General features: G+C 39.7%; 1 protein-coding gene across 10 annotated transcripts in view; it reads right to left on the bottom strand.

The window, feature by feature from the left end:
• Positions 1–21,546, bottom strand: part of GRIA4 (glutamate ionotropic receptor AMPA type subunit 4) — a 440,006-nt gene that overhangs the window by 116,914 nt on the left and 301,546 nt on the right. For all 10 annotated transcript variants that reach the window (XR_016314183.1, XR_016314182.1, XM_089687287.1 and 7 more), the window contains exon 5: positions 16,554–16,607. Coding sequence is in view for 8 of the 10 variants with exons in the window: in XM_089687287.1 (XP_089543413.1) it covers positions 16,554–16,607 (54 nt within the window). In the remaining 2 variants the exon portion in view is untranslated. The remainder of the gene's footprint in view (positions 1–16,553; positions 16,608–21,546) is intronic.

Here is a 21,546-nt window from a genome sequence, read left to right as displayed (position 1 = left end):
ATGTCGCAGCTGAATTGAGACTCATCAGACCAGGCAACATTTTTCCAATCTTCTATTGTCCAATTTTTGTGAACCTGTGTGAGTTGTAGCATCTGTTTCTTGCTCTTAGCTGACAGGAGTGGCAGTCTGTGTGGTCTTCTGCTGCTGTAGCCCATCTGCTTCAAGGTTCGACATGTTGAGGTGGTATTGTCAGCAGTCGCGGTGGTGCACGGGTCTGCACATGCGCAGAACGCCAATGCGCTCTAATCGGCAGGCGCTAGGACCTGGGCAGCTGTGGCGGCGGCCGCGCATGCACACTCGTGATCACGGACGCACGTTTGGCACCAATGACAGTGCAGGGCGCACTATTTAAACCAGCCCTGCACAGACACTGGTTGCCGTATGGTCTTCTTATCCTGTTCCTGCTCGTGTGTTCCTGCTGATTGATTTGTTGCCGACCCTGCTTGATCCTGACCTTGCTGACTATCTCCTGCTCTGACCCCTGGCTCGTTTGACTACTCTCCTGGATATCCCTATTTATCTGACCTCCTGTTACTGAACCCGGCGTGTGACCTGACTACTCATTGTCTGCTGCTTTGTACCGTGCTGTTCCCACTGTTACCGACCCAGCCTGTCTGACTACGCTACACTACCCTGCCATCCATCCAGCCATCCATCCATCCTATACGGATCCGGTCACTGCTGCTCAGGCCTATCCGCCTCTTCACGTCAGGCTCTCTACCAGTATATATCTCTGGCGGATCCCTCTACCACAGGCGGGTGTACTCAGGGGCTGCTACCTGGTCACTGTCTGCTCCAAGTCCATCCCCACCATCAAGGGTCCTGGTGAACAAGCAGACTGGGACTTAGACCCCACGCCCTGGGGAGTCTTGTCCTGTGGAGCGCTAAAGGTACTGCCAGGCGGTGTTGACAGGTATTCTGTAAACCTTGGTTGTAACAGGTAGTTATCTGAATAATTGTTGCCTTTCTATCACCTCGAAGCAGTCTGCCCATTCTCCTCTGACCTCTGATATCAACAACGCATTTTTGTCTACACAACTGACGCTAACTGGATATTTTTTTTTTTTTACCATTCTCTGTAAACCCTACAGATGGTTCTTCATGAAAATCTCAGTAGATCAGCAGTTCTTGAAATGCTAAGACCAGCCCATTTGGCACCAACAAACATTCCACAATCAAAGTCACTTAAATCCCATTTCTTCCCCATTCTGATGCTTGGTTTGAAATTCAGCAAGTTGTCTTCACCACATATAGATACCTAAATGCACTAATTTTCTGCCATGTGATTGGCTGATTAGCAATTTGTTTTATCAAGCAATTGAACATGTGTACCTAATAAAGTGGCCAGTGAGTGTATATTAAGAATGACAGCGCCTTTCGCTGCTCAGCGATCTGCTGAAATCTCCTTCTGGCAGCTGCATTGAGTGGACCTCTCAGCCCTCACTGATGACATCAACCAATTATTTGTTAGTTTACATAGTGATGGAGCAATGTATATAAGAAGTACTGACTGAGGGATGATGCCAAGGGATAAAAGAAACTTGAAGATGAGCTTCAACTGTGTCAGAATAAAAAAATTATTTGTACTTTCAGGCTTAAAAATAAGCTCCTAGCAGCTCCTTATGAGCATTTTTTTCTGCCCTTAGAAACAAATAGTGTCTTTCTATGTATCTATGCACACTATTGTAGCCTAGAAGCAATTTTCAAGCTTCAGCTTCTAGGAGCAGAAAAAAATATGCTTTTTTTTAAATTTTTGGGAGTGATTTTCCAGCAGAAGAAAATGCTGAATGCTCCTTAAAACCAAGTCCAGCATTTTTTTCTTTTTCAGTGAATAGCTGGTTGTTAAGGAGTGCTCCTTAACAACCAGCTAAATGGCAGCAAACTGCCCGCACAAAAAACAAACCTTACCGGAAAAAACGCTAATATTAGCATATTTTTTATTCAGCATTTTCTTCAGCTCCTAGTGTGTATGGAGCCTAGTGTGTACCGGTAGATTGTTTAAGTCAAGTAAGAACCCCATTTTAATCCATTTCAACATCAGTCTGTAACAAAATAAAATGTTATACAGCTCTGGATGCACTATAGGTTAGGATAGGTTAGGAACATTTTTATTTATTTTGTTACTTGTTTTTTGGTGGCCTAACCCAACTCTCTGTTTTAGGAATCCTGAAATCTGTCTTTACGCCAAAGGTCCTGCACTTCAAGCTCTGTACTCCAAAAGTTGCTTTAGAATTGCCTTTTCTTACCCTACAGGGCTGTGCTTGATCTGTCTGTCTCACAGTACTGTTCAGTACTGTGTCAGTACTGTTTAAGCATCAAGTTCTCCTTCCAGAGAACCTATTCGTGCTTACATTTCTAGCTGCCATGACCTCCCTGCTTTGAGTGACTCCCTAAAAAATGGAATAATTATTTTCAAACTCTCTGCACTGCAGGAAGGTGTGCTTCTCCTCCATGTGACCCAGGGGACTCCTGTGGGCTACCCAATGCCTTATGAAGGCTTATGTTTTTTTTTTTTTTTGGAAATATACCTGAATAGTAACAGATTAATGTACTCAGGATATTTACAACAAAGTAGTAAACCACTGTGCAGAAAACCTATCAACCTAGCATCCCATCTAATGGCTGTAAGTAAAAAATGGAGAATGTTACGAGCGCTTGGAAACAAATGATAAGCAGCTCGCGTAAAGGTGCAGACCCAGACCGTCACAATATAATATATAATATGCATATTTTATTATTAATGGCTGTAAGTAGTACATATGAAATCCATTTCTTAAGTATTTGTCCGATGACATAATAAATCCTGGTCACAGGACTCCTGAATGTTGGGTAAACCCAGTGGAAAGCCTTCCTGTACTGTGAACTACCCTTGCAGCAAAGTTATAAAAATCCGTAAAGCCCCCAGCACATGGATACTCAGTTACAGTATGTAAGATATGCTTCAGCGAGAGAACCTGATTGTGGCATCTGGTCTTCTCTGTTCACATAAACTGTGGTAGTAGGGTTCCTGAGGTAGTGTAGTGACACCCAGTCTGTCTGCAGCCCCCTGCAGGGGTTGCTCAGCCTATGGCCAGAACCCAGCAGGGCACTCAGCCTGTTGCCAATTCAAATATCAAAGTCTAGCATCAGAGCCTTTGGAAAAAAACTGTTGTTGCTTGTGGACAAATTTAGACTACTAAAAACCCCAGCCAGGTATATAGCTCTCAAATATTATTGTTGTTATGCTCCCTCTCAAAAAGATAGTGCTCAAATAATTCACAATAATATCTTATCCTAATAAATCAATAAATGTAGTGTCCATCAAAGTCCATATAATCATACAGAAAATTGCAGTCCTTTATATAGCCCAAAAAACTCCTTGTTGTAAACAACTTCTCAAGTGACCGGACCAGATACCTCAAAAAAAGGTTGAGGTATCTGGTCCGGTCCAGGGGCAGACTGACCATTTGGAAACTCGGGCACTGCCCGAGGGCCCGGGGTCAGTAGGGGGCCCCATGAGATGCCCCTGGTACCTTTTTATAGGCGTTTTTGAGTTTGGGCAAGGACACAGGGGCCCCATGATCCCCTATTGCCCGGGGACCCCATGAGTTGTCAGTCCGCCCCTGGTCCGGTCACTTGAGAAGTTGTTTACAACAAGGAGTTTTTTGGACTATATAAAGGACTGCAATTTTCAGTATGATTATATGGATTTTGATGGACACTACATTTATTAATTTATTAGGATATGATATTATTGTGAAATATTTGAGCACTAATGTTTTGAGAGGGAGCATAAAAACAATAATATTTTGGAATCTACACACTTTTTGGGATTAAAAGTGTTCACATGCGTTTGTTGGGTTTTTTATTATAGGGATATTGTTATTAATTTATTTAGGTATATAGCTCTGCAGTCTTTCTAATTTAAGGTGCATGTGTTGCCCATTTTTTCTTAATTCTACCCAACTCAGAAACCCAATCCCCCCCCCCAAAAAAAAAAAAAAAAAAAAAAATACATACATCAAAAATTGGGGTATAGCATCTTCACAGAAAAAGAAAATAATCTCACAATAAGAAACCCAATAAATTATGTGGAACACAAGACCCCTAATAGGTGAGATATTCAAGAAGGGGCAATCCAACTCACAAAAACATAATATGCAAACATTGTATCCTTTGAATTATTAAATTTCATCACAATGTAGCATATATTACAAATATCTTAACACACATTTAAATGTATGTTATATTTGTAACATTGTGATAACTTTTAACAATTAAAGGAATACATTTTTTTGCATATTATCTTTTTGTAAATTGGATTGTGCTTTCTGGGAATAGTTCACCTATTAGGGGTCTTTTGTTCTAAATACAAAAAAAATGTTTGTCAGAAGATACATTATAAGCAGTCAAGAAAATGTGATCAGCTTGTTCAAAAGATTACTGTTAGGGATCATTCAAACCTTACAGTAAGAACCTGGTAAATTCTATTGTGCCTAGTCTTTTGCTAATTTATTTCCCCCCTGTAACTCCAGTTTCACATTTATGTCACGGCTTTATACATGCATTGGTTCAAGTTACTAAAACATATGATTGTCATGCAATCTTTAGATTAATATGATTTGGTGTGACTGCTTTAAATAAAGATTTTATGTTTGGCTGCAATAGTTAATGTGATTTATTATAAATTTGCAAAGCAAAACATGCCTTAAAGGCAATGGAATTTTAAAGGCACTTGCAACTGGGCCACAAAGAAATTCAGGGATTTTTGGTGGACAGTGCCACAGCTGTAAATTACCTTTAGGAAAGTATTTGGTTTTCCTTGATTAGAGGATGACATACAATGGTAAAAATTGTAAAAATGGCATTAAGCAGCTCTGAAAGTCACACACATATGGAGGTTGAGAGAAAAAGCATTTATGGTGACAAGGACAAGGCAGTGTTTATGATGGCAAAGCAAATCCTCTGATGCAGCTCAGTAGTCTCAGACAATTTGTATTTAAAACCTTTAGGTGAACAGAAGAAACACAATCAGGCCTCCATTATACAAAAGAAGCTGCCTGTAGAACTGAGACAAGTTACAAATGAACCAAGAAAGACAGAAAAAGAAGAGAACAATGCAAAACCTTACAATATCATGACTTAAAGTAGAACTATGGCCTCCCATTTACAATAATTATGTGCTGCAACACTTAGAGTCTAATTTTTTTTTATCTTAATGCATTCTCTATGTTAAAGTGATTCTAAAAGTAAATAAAAACAAACCAAACAAATAACAAACATATTATACTTACCTGTTCTGCACAATGGTTTTGCACAAAAGCAGCCTCCATCCTCCTCTTCTGGGGTACATCACCAGCACTCCTGGTTCCTCCCCCCTGCCAAGTGCCCCCATAGCAAGCCACTTGTTATGTGATCATTCGTGAGGGCTTGCTTCCATGCCGGCTCTGTGTGTCCATTGACACTGAGAGCAAGACACAGCCCCACCTGCTGCTCCCTCCTCTCTGGCTGTGATTAACAGCCAAAACCTCTGTTCACTGCGCTTAGTGTAAAAATACATTGATTAAATAAATTGCTGCAGCCAAAACATTAAATATGTGCCTAAATGTAAATACCAAGTTGCGCTGTGCAGAAAAATAATCAACTAGTGAATTATCCGAATGTAACCACTATGTATGAACCCTTATGTGATTATAAATGTGAAAACATTTGTGAAACTTAATAAGAGTCCAAACACTCCAATTAAATATTTCTCCGTGATTATAGGTGTCCGTTATTCTATTAATCCAGTGATTATGTGTATCCACCACCACCAAACACAGCCTACTGAAAATATAGACCCCAAATTATAGGTGGTCTATTTAAGCATGAAGCTGTGTGGGACATAGTCAAAATAATCCACCTTAGCGATGCTTCAATGTAGTGGCCTCCTCCTTAATCTTTATGGGACTCAGATATGGAAGGAAACAAATCTCCAATAGTGAAGTACCACCATACAATATTTATTTAATAAAACAAAAATCTACTCACAAAATTCCAGTAAAAGCTTGCCTGTAACAAACGCCACTGGTGCCAGCTCCAGTTGGCGGGATGATGTCAGCATGGACTTCTCCTCGACGTGCATTTCATCCCAATGGACATTGCCAAGGGGACCAGTCTATCTATAAACGCTATAAGAATAATGGGGAATAGTTCTCTCTCCTGGATTACACAAATTATTCAAATTAACCCTATGAGACCAAACTCATCCTACACCCTATTATCTTACATATAATTTTAATAATTTTAACATATTATTTAATTATAGGAATATCATATATTTATATATAAGTCAGGGATTGCAGCCCCATAGTGCATGTTACTAGAACCACTAGGATGAGATGGCTCCCAATGTTGCCTCTTTGCCCAATGAGTAGATGTTCCATCCATTAATGGATCGAGATCGGGCTTGGGTAAGTATAAGAGGGGGCTTGGAGGAGGAGCTGCACAGAGAAGGTTTTATACCTTAACAAAATGCATTAAGGTGAAAAAACTTTTTTACCTTTACAACCACTTTAAAGTGGTTCTAAAGAGCAGCCTTCTGCTGCTGTCAGTCAAAGGAGGGAGCAGGGGACGTGGCCGAGTGGAGTTGCGTGTGCCTATGGTCACACATGGCCCAGCTCGGAAACATGTGCACACGGGTACCCCCCTTAGCAGCTGGCTTGCTGAGAGGGCATCAGAAGGAATGAGGAGCAGAGAGCACCAGAGGACTTCTAAAATGGAGGTAAAGGATCGTTCTGTGCAATACCATTGCACAAAGCAGGTAAGTATAACATATTTTTATTTTAACTAAAAAAAAATAGCCTTTAATAATCACTTTAAGGTAAAAACACAGCTCAATCCATTTTACCCTTCCGCCCCTACACAACCTAGCTCCTGTCACCGTTCCTACACTGTCCCTTGCTCCAGCACCACAAAGCCATAGGCCACTGCTGCTCTCAGTTAAACTCCTATGAAGAGGGATCTTATAGGTGCTGTGTGTCTATGGTTAATATCATTGTACAAAGCAGGTACATATGACCTCTTTTTTGTTTATAAAATAATAGACCTTAGTGTCACTTTATAAGTTTTTAAGTTAAGTTTTACTCTTAGACACCCTACAAAGTCCAACAAATACATGTTGAATCTGCCAGAGAAGTACACCTAATGCAGCTTCCTGTAATGGTGTGGCAATGGTGCTGCACTGCTCAAGAATACACAGCAGAGTTGCCACTCTCATGTAGGAGAAGGGAAAAGATCGGATGTGAGCACCTGGATGTTTTCCCTGGATGGCTGAGAGGTTTTCCTTCACTTTTATAATAAGCGGTTTTAAAAGCTACCAATGTGAGCAGTTACATTAAAGTTTATTTTATAATATAATTGGTGGTATTACACTATTGTTGTCCCTCATATTTTATCTATGGATGGAGTGAAGTGTTTGGAGACACTTAGAGTAGTGTGACTGAGGAACCCAGGGAGTGTCGTGGAGAGCATATATACCTGGGAAAGATCCACAAGAGGGCTATCTTGTCTAGTTCCTGGAATATTAGAGGCATGCTTTATTGGGATTGTTGGTAAGGGTACCCTTACAATAAATAGAAGTGCACACCAGTTTGAAAAAAAATTTTTTGTGGCACTGAAGAGTGATTCACAAACACAGTGATTTCACAGATTGTTTCACGTATTTTTCACGGTTTTTCACTAATTTTCACTAATATTCACTGCATAAATTGTATGGGGTATTCACCAGAGCAATATTATTTGTTTACAAAAGGTAATGCACTATATGATATTTCTTTTTTTTGAGGTACATACATCGTGGAGATCGTTTGAAGGATTGATCTTATCATATCTTAAGTTGGGACTATAATTTTTCACTGTGGAGAAAGGGAAGTTATGGTTATTAGTTGATGGACTAATTAGGGATTGGACTTCACTATTATTGTACTATGAGATTTTGTTAACAACACTTTTATATATATTATTTTTACATCTTTAGGGGAGGGTGTTTATTGTGTTGTGGGGGAGTACTAGTTTTTATTAGTATATTTGGAGGTGTTTTTTTGTATTATAAAATAATAGACCTTAGTGTCACTTTATAAATTTTTTAGTTACGTTTTGCTCTTAGACACCCTGCAAAGTCCAACAAATACATGTGGAATCTGCCAGAGAAGTACACCTAATGCAGCTTCCTGTAATGGTGTGGCAATGGTGCTGCACTGCTCAAGAATACACAGCAGAGTTGCCACTCTCATGTAGGCTGTCTCTGTAGAAGGGGTGTGACTATCAGCATTGTCACTAATTCTCAAGCCTATAGCAGGTCAATCAGCACCTGACCAGACCTGGTCCTGCCAGGTTACTGAAACCCTCCCACTGTGAGCTGCAGTGTCTGGGAGGGAGAGCATGATATACAAATGGAGGATTTTCCCCAGTACGGGAAGGCAAAGGAAGTTTTCTGTCCATTTTCTGAGGCTCGTGTCATATAATAACTGAATTTACTACTTGTTTGCACTATCATTGAGGAGCATTTCGTTTTACTTTAAAAGCAAACTATAATGGCTTTTGATCAATGTTATTATAAGGTTATAAAGTGCTAATTTATATAATTTCTTAAGTACTTGTATAATATCTTTATATTATAGATAAACCAATAATACATAAAAACATGTAGGATGCATATACTGGGCTTTCTAATAAAGCCCAGCACTAACATTTACCTTCTATCTAAAATAGAAGTCTATACAGGTTTGTGTAATCCTACTGATACAGGCATGTGTCAGTCATCTCTACCACAATTAGCTGTTTGTAGGGAATAGAAAACCAAACAAAAAAACAGAACACCTACTTAATTAGCACTCCATCTAATGGTTGCAAAACACATTCCTTTTTCTTGGCAGTATTTATGGTCTTCCTCCTGTAATGTCTTGTTCATTTAATAATGACTGTTCTCATTGTAATCAGTGAATACGGAAGGTGTCCTACTTATTTCCATATCTGGATAGGGAAGGAAGGCATATTCTTTTATGTTTTACTGTTCAATAAAGGAGAAGTTAAAGCGGAATAATACTCACCTCAACCTCAGTAATGCAACGATTCGGCATTGTAGAATTTCTACATGCAAGGTTTACCGTACAGAGGCAGACAGGCAGGTACTGTAAGTAGCTTTATTGCAGAAGAAACATAGTAGGGCCTCTTCTGCATTCAAAATCCTGCCTGTCTGCCAATTTTAATGCCTTAGCATAAAGTTTCATTTTAATGAGTTGTTTCAATTTCATCCAGAATTCATCATACTGTGAATTTTAGAATTCACAGTAACATGCAGTACTTTAACCTCCCTGGCGGTATGATTATTTCAGATTTTTGGTGCTGAAAGCGGTACCATTTTTTTGCATGGAAATATGTATTTTTTTTATTGTAGGCTGTAATTTTTAGGAAAAACTCACTGAAATCTGTCCGAACAAGAGCCTAGTAAACATCCCGGGTATGATAAAATTTGAAACACAAAATCATAAATTATAATTTAATAAATAATCATAAAAATAATATAAAAATAATAAAAAATTTAATTCAATAATATAATCAAACCAAAAACACTGAAATGTGAAATATAGCGCCAAGTTCGCACATTGCTGAGCTCAGTCGCAAAATCGTTTTCAGTTTCTGATGACGAATTTCCCCCACGAATCATTATCACTCAATTCTGTAAGTGGTTCTGATTTACTATCGCTGTTCTCTAGCCGGTCTAAAACCGCTTTTGACCTAAAGGGACACTTTTTGGACGCCATGGACATTTCTCAGTTTCCAGGCAGAAAGAACAGACAAAATGCAGGCAGGGCACAGGACAAAGCACTAGGGACAATATGTATGTGAAATATGTTGAAACAGCAATGTTTTACTGTGTAAAATGAAAAAAAAAAAAAAATGACATTTTTTAAAATTTTTAAATTTCCCGCCGCCGGCGGCGGTGGCGCCCGTACGTCCCGACGTCACAGGGACAGGACACAGAAGCCGGATGCCGGCATCGGCCAGAGGAGATGGCCGGGGACGCTGCAGGGGACACATCGTGGGAGCGCAGGGTAAGGTAAGTGAAGAACACATGCCGGAGCAGCGCCGCATGGTATTCCCGAGTGTAGCTCGGGGTTACCGCTTTTGGTACTGAAATGTTACCCCGAGCTACACTCGGGAATACCGCCAAGGAGGTTAAACCACGGATCTCAAAACTTTCTAAACAAAGGGCCAAGTTTATTGTTCTTTAGACTTTAGGAGGGCAGGATTTTAAAGAAATATAGGCTGATTCCTATCAAAGACTATGGCCAGTGGGAGTAGCAAATGCCTCAGGCTTGGTGGTCAGTGAAAACAAAAAAAATTCCTTGGCACCTGTGGTCAGTAGGAGGAGGAATAGTGCTACATTGTTGGTGTCAGTGGAAAGAATACTGCTCTGTCATCAATGTCAGTGAGAAGGATAGTGCCCCTATTGTTGGTGTCAATGGGAGGCATAGTGCCCCATCAATGGTGTTTGTGGAAAGAATAGTGCCCCATTGTTGGTGTCAGTGGAAGAAATAGTACCATGTTATTGGTTTCAGTGGAAGGAATGGTGCCCAATCGTTGATGTCAGTGGAAGGAATAGTGCCCCATTGTTGGTGTCACTGGAAGGAAGGAAGTATAATGTCTTGTATCAATGAGAGGAATAGTGCCCCAAGGGCCAGAAAAAGGCAGTAAAGAGCCGCATCCAGCCCGCGAGCCACAGTTTGGAGACCACTTCTCTAGATGAAAAGCTTGTAGTACTGAGACTCCAAAGACATGCTTGTCGGTTAATTGGCTCCTGTCTAAATTGGCCCTAGTATGTGTATGAACTAATTGAGTTAGGGACCTTAAATTGTACGCCCCTTGAGGGTTAGGGACTGATATGAATGTACAATATATGTATGTAAAGCGCTGTGTAAAATTGATGGCGCTATATAAGTACCTGAAATAAATAAAATAAATCCTAATTATTATTTTTTCAAGTACCCATTGTCCAAGAACAAACTATTCAAGGGCAGAGCAAGTCTACGGAATGCTTATTACGAGATATGAGATATCACACATACTTGACTTGGTATGATTTCTGGCACTGCAGTTGTCACTGTGTGCAAACAATCTGCTAATGCTACACTTATATACTCCAATAGACAACAAATTAGAAATTCCAGTCAATTTACCTTAAAGTGTATGAATAGCCAAAGCTGTTTTCTGTTTTTTGTGGAGTAGGGAAGGGTTAACACTGCTGCAAGTTTATTTTCCTTCACTTTTGGCCCCAAAGGCAAAAACTAAGATAGAGAAATCCCCCTTTTAGACAATTGTCACCAGACCAGGTGTCCCATTCAAAGATTTGCCCTCACTACTTGTTCTGGTGACCACTCTGGATCTCTGATTACTTTATGTTTTTTGTGACTGTGGTCACCCGAGCAAACTACATGTTAACACTCATTACTTTGGAATGGGATGTCCAACAAGCTCATGCTGGTATGATGTAGTCAGGTGTTCACAAATTTAGTGTTTTTTCAATATGCTTTGGCAAACCTGGAAAACCATTTACTCCTATGAGCACTGTTAACAGACCCACCATCTTGCAATACAACCCTTGGGGACAACTGTCTATTGGTATACAACTAGAATCAGTGCAGCTTCTAGTAAGTAAAAGGTCCTTGGTCCATGCCCCTCCACCAAGACTTACAAGCTCTTCTGCAGTCTACAGGGCTTCCCGGACCCTTTTCTGGGCCATGTCTAACTCTCAATGAAGCATCCTTCAATGATATCACCTTGGTCACAGCTCTGTCTACCACAGGAGGAGCTCCCTCCTCAAAAAACAGGCATAACATTTAATGTGTTACAACAATTATCTGACTCCTAGTTTTTGACTGCTACAAATTGTCAAGCTCACGTCACTCATGTGTGTCATCAGTTCACACGTAACTCTAAATTAAGAACAAGAATAACTTGGCTCTCACACTTTGGAACTGTTAAAGCATTTAACTTGATTTAACTTTATCGTCAACTCTTTACTACTCATCAGGCAAGCAGTCAGGCTCAAAGGTAGCTTCACAAATCAAATCACTCACATGATGGGCCTACATCGAAAACTAATAGGTGGCTTACACAAGTAGCTTAGCCACAACAAGGTCTAGCTGTCACTTCTTTACCAAGGATGCGGGGAAATCTCTGATACACACAGTGGAGTTCTAAAGCTTCCGTCATTCAATTCAAAATAATCATTTTAGAGTGATGGAGGTCTTTTAAAAACAGACATGTCTAAAAGGCAGAATAAGTATCTTGATTTATTACATCCAGACAAAGCAAAGAAAATGATATTCTACTTGAAAACACTGGATCTGCAATTCTAATTATTCTACATATTTGCCTCTCAACATAATTAGTCTCAGATTCTGAAATAAAGCAATCAAGGTCTTCAAAAAAATGAAACACTCCAAAAATAAACAGACCTATTATTCTGACAGATCAGCTTTATCTTTTCTGCATTTTTAAATCGCACTTCAGATTTATTTAGAAAAGTGAGCATCTGGAATGCAAAGCATTGCATTAGCACATGGGATGGATCATTTTTATTAGTAATAGTCTACTAGCATAAAGTAGAATTCTGACTGCCATTGTCTGTTTTATTAAACTGCTGCCAGACTGAAGGTCAAAAGTGAGATAGAGAGGGTAAATGTTTTAAGAAGCTGTTATCATAAAAGAAATTCTCACTGAGATTAATCAAGTCATCTTTTTATAAACCTAGCAGAAGGAAAGTACAAAGATGAAAGCAGTCCACAAAAACAAATCCTTTTAAAGCATTATGACACTTTTTGAAAAATCTATAAGATTAGAGAAAGAGGCACTTGTAGGTCTACAAGAAGTGAAACCTATGTACATTTACTTGGCAGATAATGCTTTTGCTTCAATATAAAGGCCAACTCCAACCAATAGTTATCTTTCTGAATACAGATACTGAAATGGTTAGAACTCCCATTATTGTTTTATGTATCTCTCTTGAGGAGTAGAAATCTTCCCAATGGAGTCAAAGACAGCAAAAAAAAAAAAAGGTAAACCAAAAAAAATACAGTAAACAAACAAAAAACAAGCAGACAGTTTGCAAGAACAATATATGGTCCAACTGCAAATTGTAATTTTCTGCCAGACATCAGAATTACCAAGAGGACAAAAAGCAGTTGGAAATCGGTATTTCAGTTCCTAAGGAATATCCTTCACAGGATAACCTCTGTTTTTCAGTGGTATCCACATAAACAGGACTCCCACAGAAGAATTCTAAAAAATAAAATAAAAAGGCCAAATAGTGCCAATAACATCTTTTTATTAAAAAACAATAACATCCAAAAATGTTTATTGCTCACAGCTAGCACCAGGTATGGTAACAAACATCACAAGCATCACCAAAAGGGCATCACCAGGGGAATCAGCCCATGATAATGCTCTATTTAGGTAAAGTGCATTGGGTGAAGATCATAGTCTATGCTATACATGGTGTTAGAAGTGAGCTATTTTCATTTTTGTTTTTGTGTTTTTGTTTTTAATCTAAAGATGTTATTTTCACTTTTCAGTCTTTTTAAAATTGTTCACAACTAGCACCAGGTACAATGTCAGACATCACAGGCTCTAAGTATCAGCAAACATATTTCACCAAAACAGGGGCGTACTGACAACTCATGGGGCCCCCGGGCAATAGGGGATCATGGGGCCCCTGTGTTCTCCCCCACACTCAAACCACACCCATAAAAAGCCTATGAAAGGTACCAGGAGCATCTCATGGGGCCCCCTACTAACCCCGGGCCCTCGGGCAGTGCCCGAGTGCCCAAATGATCAGTTTGCCCCTGCACCCAAACGGGAGTCAGCCCCTGATAATGCCATTTTTAGGTAAAAGATGTTTGCCGGAGCTTAGGGCCTGAGATGTCACAGTTTATTTCAGGTGCTAGAAGTGAGCTATTATAATTTTTGGATTTTTTTTGTTGTAATACAAAGATGTTATTTGCACCATTTGGTATTTTTATTTTATTTTTTTCAATCCTACTGTGGGGAGTTCTGTTTAGCTAGATGCCATTAAGTACAAAGGATATTACCTGGTTCGACTTACCTGTGATTATCTTTAAAGGTAAATGAAATTTTTGTTTCACAAGTGCTTTTTACCTCATGAAAATTCTGAAGTAATGGATTTGGTGAGTGCATTGTAATCCTGTGGCGGTGCTCTCACTCCTTGTTCATTACAGTAACAGATGATTTAGGACCTTACTTGAGATCAAAACTGAAAGGGAAAAGAAGTGTTGGTCACAGGTCTTTTCATAGCTTAAAGTAGAACTTTACACCAGCTGGGTCTAGGGAGCTTGTGTTATAAAGTGCAAATATGCAAAGCATACTTGTAAATGGTGGCATGAACCCACGCTCATTATCGCAAGAGCTCCCCCATCCCTTGCCATCTTCTCCACCATTTCTTTCAAGCAGAGTGTCTCTCTTCTTTGACCACTAGGAGGCTACTGATGATGTATCTCCTGCAAATGTACACAGGATTTACATTTTTATAACACATGGCTTAATTTTTTTACATCTTACAGATGTTGGGAATCAGGCAAAAGTATACAGTGCACTGTGCAGTACTCACCAGGAGTTTTGGAAGTGTTTTGCATGTTTTTCAGCAAAAAAAATGTTGTCCAGACTTGAGTTCCACTTTAAAACTACTTTTTTTAGGCTCTCCAATTATTAAAGTGTAACTTAAGAAATTGTATTTTTCGGTTTTAGATGGATTGGTAAGGGGTCATAACTCCTCCCAGGTTATTGCTGTTTGTGTCCCCACTATGGAGATTCACTCTCTCTATTTTCAGAACCCAGGTCTGAACCTGCAGCCTCTGCAGTCTGGTAGTGTCTGTTCTTGCTGAGCCACTTGAGATGCTGGACAGGTCTCTGCCTGGCCTTTTAAGACACCCTGGCCTTGTGTTTTGTTTGTGTTGAATCATGAACCCCTTGCTCCTCCCATGAACTTCTTATTAAAGCCATGCCTTTACATTTCCTGTTTGCCATTATTGTGCTCTCTCCAGCCAATATCTCACTCTTGTCTCTCCTGCTGCCATTCGTATATTCGCTACCACTTGTTACCAACCTTTGACTTGTTCCTCTACTTCTCTTCTGCTTGATCCCAACCTGCTACCACTCTTTACCGACTTTCAGCTTGTTCTGACTACACTTCTGTGTGATACCTACCTGCTATATCTGGTACTGGACTCTGGCTTACTCACCTCCTGTCGGTGCGATTCTGAGGATTGCGACCTAGAACTAACATGCAACAAAACCCATGTCCACCATCAGGAGCTCTGGTCAATACCGGTTAGACCCCCCCACCTCAGGAGATCCCGCATCATCCACCAGGGTGACCTGACCATGTACTCTTCCTGTTGGCCTCTGTACTGTTAGAGCTACATGGTCTCTGAGCCAGACCCCTGTCTGTGACACTATGGGGTTTATTTACTAAAGCTGGAGAGTCCAAAATCAGACTCCCTTCTGCATAGAAACCAATCAGCTTCTAACCTCAGCTTGTTCAATTAAGCTTTGGCAATGAAACCTGGAAGCTGATTGGTTTCTATGCAGAAGGGAGTCTGATTTTGGACTCTCCAGCTTTAGTAAATAAACCCCTATTTGTCTATGTAGCTGTTTCTACTAGGACTGAAATTGAGGGAAAATTCGAAATCTTAAATTATCACCAGAACTGGAACAGAAGGAAAATCTTCCAATGAGAACTCCTGTCCCATTTACAACTGTTTAGGAACTGGTTAAGCCCTCACTTTGAGAGCTTTTCTCTCACTTACTACTGAGTACAGGACAGGAAGTGAAGGCAAATCCCCCAACAGGACACAGATTGCAAAAATGAATCATACAGAGGTTTAACCATTCCTTTCTCTATCCAAAATAAAACATGGGGTTTAAATATACTCAACTTCCATAGGAGAGCCTAACGAGGACATGTAAAAACTGAGACCAAACCTAAAGGTAATTCTTTTTTAAAAGACTTATTGTTATGGGGTTGTTGTTAGATACCTATTTGGATTTTTTAGTTATTATGGCCGCAAAACTCACTGATGAACATGAACAGAGCTAAGTCAGGGAGATCTCACCGCTGGAGTATCCAAGGCATGTAAGAGCCGAGGTACTGACTCAGCCCAACAGACTCCACCTAAAGCAAAAACTATAACTTTTGGGTGAACTGAGTAATAATATAGCATGTTAAAGTCTGAATCTGAACCCCATATTTACCAAAAATAAAAATAACATAACATACTTCAGCAGGTGTTAGTTTTCCGGAGATAAGTAGGCCTTTAACATGGAATTGCTGCACACTATTTGAATGTAAAATGATGTATAATGGAGATGATAAATGCTCTTTTGATTAGAATTTAATGAGATGCATGATGAGTGGAGACCAAATGAATGCGCTACTTTTATTTTCCACTGATTTTACCCCATTGCTGCAGCAGGAAAATGCAAATAAGTCAAAATTAATAAGAACAAGTACTTACCAGGTTTGCAATAATGTAATGATAGCCTTTTACGTGTTTTCCAACACTCACAATCTGCACAAAAATGGAGACAAAATATAATTAAACAATTACAAACATAATAGCAATTGTCACAACCAATAAACTGTACAAATATTGACAAAAAGTATCATCTCAATAATTAACACAATAGTACATGTACATTTAGTAAGCTTTTCATGTTATAGACAGTATGTTGGCTTGTATTTCACTACTTTCTACAAAGTACAAATAATGTGAAAACACATAAAAACATAACAAGAGGTTGTAAAATTGAGTCTAGTTAAAGGAGAAGTACAGCCTAACCTCTTTTGGCTATATTTCCCCTAAGGACCACAGGAGTGCAGTTTGTTTTGCACGCCTGTTACCCTTTTTCAGATGACAGAGGGCTGAAGCTTGCTGTCGGCTGACATCACAGAGCCGGTCCAGGCTGGGGAAGGACAAGGACCATGTGGTTGGCATCCACCCCAGAGTCCGGAGCGGCATCTGGCTCAGCCTCTCAGCAAGCCGCTTAGAGCCTGAGCCAGCCTCTCCCTCCCCTCCACAGCCCAGCTCTCCAGTGAGCATGGGAGGGGGAAAAGCAGAGAGCAGTGACTGACAGTCACCGCTCTCTGCTCACAGTGGTGGTGAGAAGGCAGCGATTAGTAGTCATGTGGTTGCTCAGTTCTCACCCTTAGAGCCGGACAGATGCTGCATCCACCTAGGTGATCAAAAACAACCAATCCATACATGGAACAACTAGAGAATTGAGGTTTTCATTTCTGTGTAGTTACTAGCAAGTTAAGTCACAAGCTGACTGATTATTTGTTGTCACAAAGGGGTTGCTTACTAAAACTGGAGAGTGCGAAATCTGGTGCAGCTCTGCACAGAAATCAATCAGCTTCCAGTTTGTTTGTCAAAGCTTAACTGAACAAGCTGAAACTAAAAGCTGATTGGTTACCATGCACATTTGCACCAGATTTTGCACTCTCCAGTTTTAGTAAATCAACCCCAAAATGTCCACAGCAAAACTCCAACCTACTCCAATCTACACCAACAACCTTAGCCATACATGTAGCAATGTGAAAGCATGATCATAATTTAAATTCCATATTTTTGAAGAAATTGCAAAGCAATTGAATACACAGGGGTGAATTTACTAAAGGCAAACAGACAGTGAACATCAGAAGTGCAGTTACACTCTGTAGAGCTTAGTAAATTAGGGGAAGGTCTGCTGATTTCCATCATCCAATCATGTGCAAGGAAAAAAAATGCTGTTCTTTTCCCTTGCTTGTGATTGGGAATTCTTTGCAAAGTGAAGCTTCATCTCATTTACTAAGCTCTGGAGCAACTGCACTTACAGAGTGTCTATTTGCCTTTAGTAAATCCACCCCATAGAATGGTGGTACTGACTGACCACAAGAAGATGGGATTGAATTTGTGCTGATGGACCTTACTGGACAAGTCCATTAGTGTTTTTACCAAAAATTCCCTTTTGATTCCATTTCAATTCCATCTTTCACTAAAGTGGGCTGCAAAATTATTGCCCACGTTTGATTTCACGGTTATTATATTTTGGTGGTCAAACTCTTTGATTTCACGGTTATTATATTTTAATGGTCAAACTCTTGCATGGTAGATTGCTTAATTGCAAGTGATTACTTGCAGTTGTATTTTTGAATCCTAGGTGGTTAAATTTGACTGAAAATTGCCACCTGTATAAGCAAGGTTAACACAAAAAAAAAAACAAATAACAAAAGAATCCAGATTCAAATGAATATGATAACCATGTAAAAGAGGACAGAAGCCCAAACTTAGAGAAACCTCTCTAATGGATAAATAAGACAGAGGCAAATTAAAGTTAAACTTCAGTTTTGTGTGGAAGCAAAATTCCATACTGGGTGTACATTGCCATAACTTTATGGAACTGTGCTACAGATCAATATCTACTTCTTTATTATAAAATATTGATGTAGGCCCTGCCAGTGTCTTTTCTCAAACTGGCTAAATTGAAGAATCTACTTTAAGGCATAAAACTATTTTTTAAAGCCCCCCACACTTGTTTTTTTTTTTAATTTCTTTCATATTTACCTGTTTTCTGGAAAGTCACGTGATGTCCTTGGGTCATCATCCTCTTTTTCCTGAGGTGGCAGTTTAACCATGAGAAGGGACCAGCGGCCAGCAGCAGAGTAGAGTTTCTGCAGAGGACAACACTATAGACAACCCCTGGAATTCATAAAGCGTGTCATAGACACTCTGTAGAATTCTGTCATGAGGTCAGTGTGTCCATGCCAGACAGTCTGTCCTCAGTGCAGCTCAATAACATTGAGTTCCCTGTTTGGCCACAATGTCTGTGACACAGGCATTGTGTTTTGCTGTTCGGAGGGTGGAGTTTGATGGGGAATTCTGAGAGATCACTGTCAATTACAAAGAATGTGGATTTTATTGGGGACTAGTCTCTCAAAATTCCCTACCAAGTCCCACCAAGTCCACCTACCTCCAGATTGACAGCATTTGGCAGTTGGCGGACTCCATTAGTCGCTGTTCTTCCAATAGTGGCTATAATCCACCCACTGCTGTCCACTGTGAAACACAAGGGAGGAGAACATGGTGGGGAACTTGTCTCCCAAACTTCCCCATCAGGCTTTGTCTACTGTCCAAGTTCAGCTTAATGTCACTGGCTGCTAACATGCTGGTGGCCTACATCATAGCAACTAATGACGCTGTGTGCTGACAGCTGAGAGAAACCACTGATGGGAAGGACATGGGGGGGGGGTGTAGGTGTAGTGGGGGTTACAGAGACACCACTTTGGCCTGTCTCTCTACTGCAACTTTAGGTTGGTCTTATTTACCTCCAGTTTCTACACTCATGGCAATTCATTTTCAATTTGTTACAGCTATAGCTATACATTGTGAAAACAAAGCAAATAAGAGCTTCCTGAATCCGCATATGTCGGAAATATTAGTGAAACTATTTCAAGGCTTTCATGAATTAGGCACAGGACTTTCTAAAGCAAAATTACTGCCAGCACAATTTCACAAATGCTTTACTGAAATACCTCCTTAATGTGAGTATTGTAGTGAAAGTTTAATTTTTATTTTTAAAAAGCCCCGGCAATTTAATTAAAAAAAAAGGGATGCAGTACTGTGCAAAATTTATAGACAGGTGTGAAGAAATGCTGTAAAGTAAGAAGGCTATCAAAAATATATATTGTAATTGTTTATTTTTACCAATTTACAAAATGCAAATTGAACAGACAGAAATCTAAATCAAATCAATATTTGAAGTGACTACCCTTTGGCTTCAAAGCAGCATCTATACTTCTAGGAAAACACACAACTTGTGCACATGGCTTTTGAAGGAACTCAGGTAGGTTGTTCCAAACATCTTGGAAAACTAACCACAGATCTTCGATGGATATAGGCTGCCTCAAATCCTTTTGTCTCTTCATGTAATCCCAAACAGACTTCACGATGTTGAGATCAGGGCTCTGTGGGGATCAAACCATCACTTCCAGAACTCCTTGTTCTTCTTTATGCTGAAGATAATTCATAATGATACCAGCTGTATGTTTGTGGTTGTCCTGCTGCAGAATACATTTGGGGCCAATCACACACCTCTCTTATGGTTCGGCACGATGGATAAATATCTGCCTGTATTTCTCAGTATTGAGGACACCCTTGATCCTGACCAAATCTCCAACTCCAATTTGCAGCCCCAAAATGCAGGGAACCTCTGCCATGCTTTAGTGTTGCCTGCAGACACTCATTATTGTGTCACTTTCCAGCCGTCCACTGAACAAACTGTCTCCTGCTACAGCAAAATATTTCAAATACATACATGTCATTAAAAACTATCAACCTACCTGTCAAGTTCCTTCAAAACCTGTGTGCACAACCACTGTGTACACCTAGAAGAATTGATGCTGCTTTAAAGCCAAAGGGTAGTCACACCAAATATTGGGAAAAAAAATAATTTTGTAAATTGATAAAAATAAACAATTAAAATAAATATTTTTAAAAGCATTCTTACTTTACAGCATTTCTCTTCAAATATAACTAACTGATTAGGTGCAGTGTTACCAAAAGCAGTGCAGCATGCCTTTACACCCTGGTCACATCAAACCCTATTTTGAAATCATGCGACTAACAGTCATATGATACCATGCCGATTTCAGGAGCGATTTGCAATAAATCTGATACAGATGTCTATGCAAATCGCACCGAAAGTAGTGCATGTACTATTTTAGAAATTGGTGCGGCTCTAACCAAGTCGGAACCGCGCCGATACAACCGCACTAATCACAATGCGGACAACAGACTGTGATTTGGCATGCGATTTGCAAGTCGCATGTCATGCAAATCGCATGCCAATTCGCATCCAGTGTGACCGAAGTCATAGGAGTGCAAAAGAGATAAAAAGTATCTCACCAAAGATGTGATTCTGATTGCAAAGCATACTTGCAGTTTGACTTCATGTTCTTTAAGGACTTCTGGCAAAAACAAGGAGCCAATCAAAACTTAAAAGTTTCAAAGGCAGTCTTTACCTAGATGCTAAATGCTAAAATGTATTACTGACTATGTTTCTCTGTGTAATTAAAGTATAAATAAATCCAAAAATTAAAATCTCATATCCCTGATATTTTAAACTAATCACAAGCTGATCTGAATACTTTTAAGACCTGTGTCTTTTATGAAAATATCTGGGGATCCTGCTGTGCAGGTCCTAGTTTACACACTTTTTGTTATTGAATGACAACTCTTTATCCCTTTTTGCTAACTGTTCTGCCACGTTGTCACATGCTCTCCCAATGGAGACCTCAAGTGGCCATGCTCGTCGTGCACATTACATAGGCATAGTTGACTGTTATCACCATTAGGAAACCTGCTCTGAAAAATTATTTGTAGCCATCAATGAAGTTTACGTAGACTGGAAGTAGCTGCAAAAAGGCGCAGAAGTTCAGCAGCACTAATATGAAAACATTTTAAAAACAAG

The sequence above is a fragment of the Staurois parvus genome, unplaced genomic scaffold (genome assembly GCF_062004578.1).
Source record: "Staurois parvus isolate SC_StPar_1 unplaced genomic scaffold, SC_StPar_1.0 ptg000422l, whole genome shotgun sequence".
NCBI classification, from domain to species: domain Eukaryota; kingdom Metazoa; phylum Chordata; class Amphibia; order Anura; family Ranidae; genus Staurois; species Staurois parvus.
The sequence above is the reverse complement of the archived record's forward strand: the minus strand, read 5'-3'. Positions and strand labels throughout refer to the sequence as shown.